This window comes from Bactrocera oleae, chromosome 6 (genome assembly GCF_042242935.1).
Source record: "Bactrocera oleae isolate idBacOlea1 chromosome 6, idBacOlea1, whole genome shotgun sequence".
Lineage (NCBI taxonomy): Eukaryota > Metazoa > Arthropoda > Insecta > Diptera > Tephritidae > Bactrocera > Bactrocera oleae.
In genome coordinates this window covers 44290653-44298042 of record NC_091540.1, presented here as the reverse complement: position 1 = coordinate 44298042, position 7390 = coordinate 44290653, and the positions used below count along the sequence as shown (strand labels likewise).

The following is a 7390-nucleotide window of genomic DNA, read 5'->3' as shown; positions in this document are numbered from 1 at the left end:
TTTTCAAATATTTTCAATTCCCCGTATTTTTCTAGACTATTTGTCAATGCGTCCTTCACATTTCAACGTCATTCCATTTATTTAACTCGATTTCATTTTACTCCCTGACGGTGGGGCTGTTACAGTCAAACGCGATGACGGAAAAATATTGAAAAATATTTTATTTGCCTCTTCGCAAAGACAAATATTATATCAAATATATTTACAGCTGCAAAAATCTGCAGTGGAACCGTGCGAGGTAACGAAAACAACGGCAACAGCAAACGCGTTAACGACAAATCTGTGAAAAATTTAACGACACAAAAAAAAACATATTTTTATAAGCCGAAAAGGAACGGCACATCGTCATTGTATAATTGTGTGCAATTGCACGTAGCAGAAGTGAAGGAGGAGCAGAGGCGCATTTCGGCGAAGTTTATTGTAGGCCGAGAGCATGAAGAAGTCTGTACAGCCAGAGGCTAGGCCCTACTGTGTGCAGCCGCGGAGGCCAAAGCGCATTACAAACTTGAAAAGTTGTGAGACGCGCAAACGACGCAACGATCCGTCGACACCGGCGCGTCGTAACATCGTCGACTGTCCGTTCTACACGTTCAAGTACAAGTTCGACGAGCTGCCACTTGATCCAGCAAAGGCGTACATCGAGGAAAAGATTGGTAAACTTGCAGACATTATGTGATGTTTAAAAGCTTTTTTTGTTTGCTTCTTCTTTAGCTCACATGCAGGTCGACCAAATTGTGGGCCGCTGCAATAAGGAATTGGACTTTCACATCTATCAAATGGACCATGTCAAATGGGAGTATGAAGAATGCGATGATGACAGTCTTCAGGAACTGAAATTGGTGGATATTGTAATGCCGCAAAAATTCGAAATGTTAAAGGACAAAAAGGATCATAAATATGCATTCAATAGTCGAGGTGAGTGCCTGCATACACACACATGAATGTAGAAATGCTTCATTTTACTATTGGTGAGTGGCATATTTAACATAATAGTAAGATGTACTTTCGTCAGCTCTCAAGTTCTAATAGTAAAATTATTAGACTGCAACGAAATTATGTTGCGCAACAAAAATCCGTCACGGGAAATAGTCCGCCACCATGGTGAAGTCTGTACAGATTTAAATATCTTTATATAATACCCATATGACTTCATACAAAAATTTCAAATGTTTAAAATGTTGCCACCTTTTTCAAAATTTCAACTTGGACAAATTATAAGATACAAAATTACTTAAATTATCCGTTTAACAGAAAAGTCAGCTTCCTTAAATTAAAAACTTTTTTATGGAGTGAGTTGCCACTTGCTCATACATATATTATAAATTTCATTCAATACATTTGATAAGCTAACTGTTACAATATGGGTATCGAAGTAAAGAGGTTTAAAAAAGCTTCGAAACATATATGAGAAAGGTTGCCACGTGAAACCAACAAATAATATAGATTTAGCAACAAATTCAATAAGTTTGACAAAGATTTCTGCTGGAAAGTTTTCATGAGTGTTGCCACCTCTTTTTGAATGTTATTCACATTAAGTCAAAAACAAAAGTGGTGGACGTTTTATAAGGCCCAATATATTGTATATCATCCGAACGGATTCAGTTAATCTAAAGCTCTAAAGATATATGTATACTCAATACTGTCATTGCTGATAGTAACTAAAGTGGAGGAAAATTATTAATTTTTCGAACAATCAAGACTAAGCGATATTAGAAAATCTAAGCCGTATTTATGTTGCACCCGATCTTAACTAAAATCAATCCATATTAAGAACTATAATAAAGAAGATAACTCTTTTCATGCCACGAAGTTGTAACAGAAAGATGGAAACGTCAGAGACCCAATAAAGTGTATATATAAATGACTAGCGTACCATGCTGAGTCGATTTAGCTATGTTCGTCTGTCTGTCCGACTTTCTGTTTGAATAAACACGAACTGGTCCCTTAGTTTTTGAGATGTTTGCATTTTCTCTCAAGAAGCTGCTCATTTGTCAGAGCCGCTGATATCGGACCACTATAAGATATAACTGCCATAAAAACTGGTTGATCGAAATCTTTGTATAGAAAAGTTTTTTACTTGTCAGGTTATATTCACAAAATTTGGAATAGACCAGTTAACGTTTTTTCTTGTTTTTCATGTTGACGTGTTGCAAACTACTTACATATGCGTTACAGAAATGAACATTTAATTTCTAAAGTGTATTTGTGTCATTAAAAATACATATGTACTTAATATGCATACATATATATATAGTATGTAAAGCGTATGCGAAACTCCAAAAATATTTCTGTTAAAAACTTTAAATGTCACTGCGAGCGTATCTCAATGGAATTGAGAACATTAAAATTATAAGTCGGTAGCAATAATATAAACTAAAACAATACTACACGTACACACACATATTTCAGTCTACAAATATAGTATAAAAGTGTCCGTAGTAATAGCACATAAATACATACACATATATATATATACAAGTATATATGTCTGTAGAATTCAAGGGTCATAAAAATTTTATTCACTGCCGTTGCGGTGTCTATAAAAAAGCAACACACATTTTTCGCTTTCAATTTTGCGGCCTACTCTCCAGCGCCTATTTGGTACATTTGCTTTTAAATTATTTATGCGGTCAAAGCATTGCAAATGGCACTAAATACTTGCGAGTGTATCGAAAGCCGCTTATGGGTATGGGCTTTTCCTTTCTGTATGCGTGTATATTCAACGCAACACATACATATATACATTTGACGGTATATTAATGAAATGAAGCGCCTATTACTTTCACTACACTCCTTGCGTATGCAAATCGATAACGGCATTTACATAAAAATGTTATTTCAACTTGCCAAAGGCCATAATGATGCCCGCCGAGGCCTACTACTGATGATATTGGATTCGGCAGCAGCAGCCCGCTTTGGTATGTCCAAAGTATGCCCGAAATGGCCTCTGGGAATTTTCACATACTTCCCAGTCCTTTTGCACTCGCCTGAAATTTTTACAGTAGTGGTCATATTGTTCGGAACGACGTTCGATGGAAGTGAAATTTAAATATCAATGGAGATATGTTAAATACATTTGCTCAGCTGTACCCAAAGACATATTATATGGTTCCAGACTCTATTAACTTATCAAGCGTCTAGAAGTTGTAAATCGCTTCAATAATATTGTGCCATCATCAGTTTTTTTTTATTTAACTATGGCAATACTATTCAATACAGAATGGTCAGCATGTCTAAAATCTATCTCCATGCTCATTTTAAAATGAGCATGGAGATAGATTTTAGACTGTTAACTTCGAAACATTGTTCGGCATAGAACTGGAATTCTTGTAAGTCATAACCCTGCAGTTAGCTTCAACGAATTAATATATAATTTGTGAAATGAGCTACTGTCGGTTATATAAATATAACCGCTATTGTATTACCAGCGACTGCCCGCCATACGACGATGGGACGGTTAAGTTCGGCTTACAGCTGTACATGGCCAGTACTATAGGCTTTCATTGCCTTAAAAAAAATTTAAAAATAGTGCAAAACAAAAAGTTGAAATTTCGGTCTTCATTGGCATTGTCACAGTAGTGGTACATGTGTTTTAGTGACTGCTTATCACGCATGTTTTTAAATACCCCAACGTGTGCTTACACACTTCTATAACACTGTATGCATATATATATTTATATACGTTTTAAGTCACTTCAACTTCAATGCCTTTAAGTGTACACTAAAGAGCAGTCGCTCTTGCCAACTACTTGTGGACTTCACGTAGCTTGTGTATAATGTTATATTTTGCATAATTAACTATGCATGAATGTGCGTGACACTTTCGAGATATAACAACTGTATGTACTGGTGCATATTATGAGGCAAGCTCGTAGTAGAAAGAGGTCGAAGAGCAAATAATTTGGTAAAATATTTAATTAGTTTCTGAAAGATAGCGTGAGAGCGAAATAAGCATTAATTTTACATCTACAATAAAATATGTTTTATTTTAAGGCTCTTCCAATACATAACATCGGAAAAGCTAGAACCACAAATCTGAAAAAATAAGTAAAAAAATTGCATTATATTGTAGTATATTATATAATATTTGTCGTATTTTTATAATTTTCTAACATTCATGTTTTTCAGCCTGTGACCAATTTCCATGGATTACAAAGTGCTGGGAAAATAGTAAGTCAGACTTTTTAATGTAGTATACATATATGTTAATATAAAAGGTACTTACAATTAAACCACCAGAGTATCTCAAGCCCACTGGATACACGAAAACCCCAAAAAAATTTACAAAAAATTTTTAATACAAAATAAGCACCCCGCCGTATAATTTCTTAACGCTTATACATTTTTAAAATGAATAATTCACCTACAGTTTTCGTCCTATTACGTTTTATTGCAAGCAGAGGAGAAATACTATATACAAGTGCCGTACGTACTTTTATATATACATATGGCACATGCATAGATGCAATTGAACATATGTACAAAGTACAATTATTTTGCCTACATTTGTATTTCTCATATGAAAATTAAAGTTAAGGGGTTACATGGGTTTCGTCGGGTAAACAAAAGCCTATTTTTAATAAATTTTTTTTTACTATTTAAAAAATTATTTTTAATTAATTCAAACTTTTTTTGTCTTAAAAATACACATTTAAGGAATAATTTCTGAGATTTTCAAAAAAAAAATTAAAACTCCGCCATTGTAACGTCATTCCGGTGACCCCTCGAAAAAAATTGCGTCCGCGTTGTCAGCATAACTCCGGACAGGATCATTTAAAATGAAGAAAGACATTTATTTTTTAAAATGGTTGTAAGTGAAAAAAAAATCCTTCATCCAAGCACGAGTAAATTGTATATCACACCCCCGCATGAAATTTCATTAAGTTTGCTTGAGTAGTTCGCAAGAAATCTTGACAACCAACTTTGAAAACACCGTTTCCAGGAAAAAGCGTTTAAAGTTTTAAGTGAACATATAGCTAACCTCGAGCGCGCAACTTTTCACAGTTGTATCTCGAAAACTATTACTGGTATCAACTTGAGAATTTAGGACAATGTTCTAGAAATGTTATTAAATTAAATAATTCTTCTGGTTTTTTGAACTCGTGAAACCCATGTAACTCCTTAAAAATGACTTTAAAGATTTTATTACTTTTTAATAATTAAATTAAAAATATATATTTTTAGGCATGTGCTTTATATAATAATATTTTAACTAGTGATGGGAACTATCGAATAACAACTATCAAGTTATTCGATAGTTCAGCAATTTTCATTCATTCGATAGCTTTCAAGAAATCATTCTTCAAATACTACAAGTAATTTTTCAATTTTGAACGGTTTTTCGAATGAATGATTTTTTGTGTATGTAAGTGGATTTCTAGCAAAGTGGTTTTGTACGAATTTATTTATTCGCTTTCAAGGGCTTCAATAATGCTTAAATTGTGTGTATTTCAAAATTATGTTGAATGACTTATGTTAGATTTATGTTAGATTATGTATGCATGGTAGATGTTAATACATGCTTAAAATAATTTAAGTGAAAAATATTTATTCTACTCGTAATAAATATAGATTAAGGAATAATATAGTCGATATCCAGAAGTAAGTAAGATGACTAAAGTAGATTCATGTGGCCATCGGTGATATATGACAAGATTTATGATGATCCTCCAATAATTTGATGCCATCTTTTTAATGACTTTCCGGAAGCTCTGCAAAATGCCCGTCTACGGCTGTAATAGCTTCTTTATTCGACGAAAAACGCTTTCCACGAAGGAATTGTTTCAGATTTCTGAAGTGATTGTAGTGACTGGGTGCCAAATCTGGTGAATGCGGTTGATGCTCAAGCAATTCGTATTTTAAATCGTGGAAATTTTTCAGTGTTAAAACACCTTTGTGCACCTGCTCACATTGCCTTTTATTTTATTGTGCTGCAAACTAAGTTTTTTCTTACGAATTTTTTCATACAACTGATTCAAAAGGCTACAACTTTCGTTGTAGATTTACGTGAGTACCTGCCGGCGACGGCCTTACCTCACGGTGTTCAAAACACAACGGATCAATACAATGCGTTGATCAGCGCCCCAAACAATACGAGCTTATGCAAGTATTTATTTGGATACCAGTGGCAGTGTGTCTGGGTCCACACTACCATCTTGGTATGATTCGAGGCCGACCTAAAACCTCTTCCGTTTTCGGGTACGGCACCCAGTTACTTGTGTAACTTCTTTTTTCGAACTGAAAATTCAGTTCTTCCAGCATTTAGGTTTAAACCACAGCCACCACGATACTCCCCAAAGGGCCGAACCCAATGAGCAGATTGAACAGAAGTCCAAGGGCTTTCTGCTCCCCGTGGTACCGGAAAGTCTCCGGTCAGACTGCGTAGCCTAAACTACTGCCAGTTGAGCTACCCATTACTCAAATGACTGGTGACATTTGTCGCTTGAACTTCAAATGTCTTTTTATTAGCTTTTTTTCATTTAAAGTGTTTCTAATATCAGTTCAAGCTGAGTATTATAGCACTATCACTCCATATACTATGCTGATATTACTGGGCAAAGAATATAATAACAGTCATAGTGCATATTGGCTTTTAGTCGCCTTTTACGACAGGCATGCCTTGCCGCGGGCATATTCTATCCCCTGCCCGCAGGGGTAAAAAAAGGCTACAATAATATTATTAACTAACAAAATTTCTTTTGCATCGGAAAAAATTGATGCCATAACCTTCTTTGCTGGTCGTTGTGACTTCACCTGCTTTGGAGCTGAACAACCAGCTTTTGTCTGCTGTAAACGTTCTTGTTACAATTTAGGATCCGGGTTGGTAGATTCAAGTTTCATCCATAGTTATAAAACGTCGCAAGAAATCGGATTTATTCTGCTTAAAACGCTCCAAATTATGCAGAGAAATTTGTTTTCGATCCAATTTTTTCATATGTAATCCTGCATGTGAAATATGAAGTACTCGTTCGGCTTAGATGGCTATGGCATTAGCAATTTCACGCTTAGTCAAACTTGGGTCTTCACTAACAATATTATGAACTTACTCAATGATTTCTGGTGTGGTTGTGGTTTTGGTCGTCCTTCGCGCGGATCGTCTTCAAGCCTAGTACGATCACTTTGAAATTCACCAGCCCAAAATTCAACGGTGCGTTTTAACGCGAAGCACGGGTCAGATTCTATTGACAGAATAAAGCCGATAGAACATATGACAACAGAACTTTTCGCGACGGTTTGGCCAATTATATTCTGATAAGATGTGTGTCAAGTCGACTTTCTTAGACCCCCGGTTGAAAAAGATTGCATTTGGAAATGTAACTAGCTCAATTAAGGCTCAAAACGGTTGGCAAATAAGGGAACAGCTTTAATTCAAAGAAACTGAAGGGATTCC

General features: G+C 35.2%; 1 protein-coding gene across 1 annotated transcript in view; it reads left to right on the top strand.

Annotated features, from left to right (window-relative positions):
* The first annotated feature begins 256 nt into the window (after window positions 1-256).
* The window catches only part of Dnah3 (dynein heavy chain 3, axonemal), a 118874-nt gene continuing 111740 nt past the window's right edge, over window positions 257-7390 (top strand). Inside the window, exons 1-3 of the mRNA XM_036372440.2 lie at window positions 257-653; window positions 712-915; window positions 4129-4170. Of these exons, the coding sequence (XP_036228333.2) occupies window positions 434-653; window positions 712-915; window positions 4129-4170 (466 nt within the window). The 5' untranslated portion in view covers window positions 257-433. The remainder of the gene's footprint in view (window positions 654-711; window positions 916-4128; window positions 4171-7390) is intronic.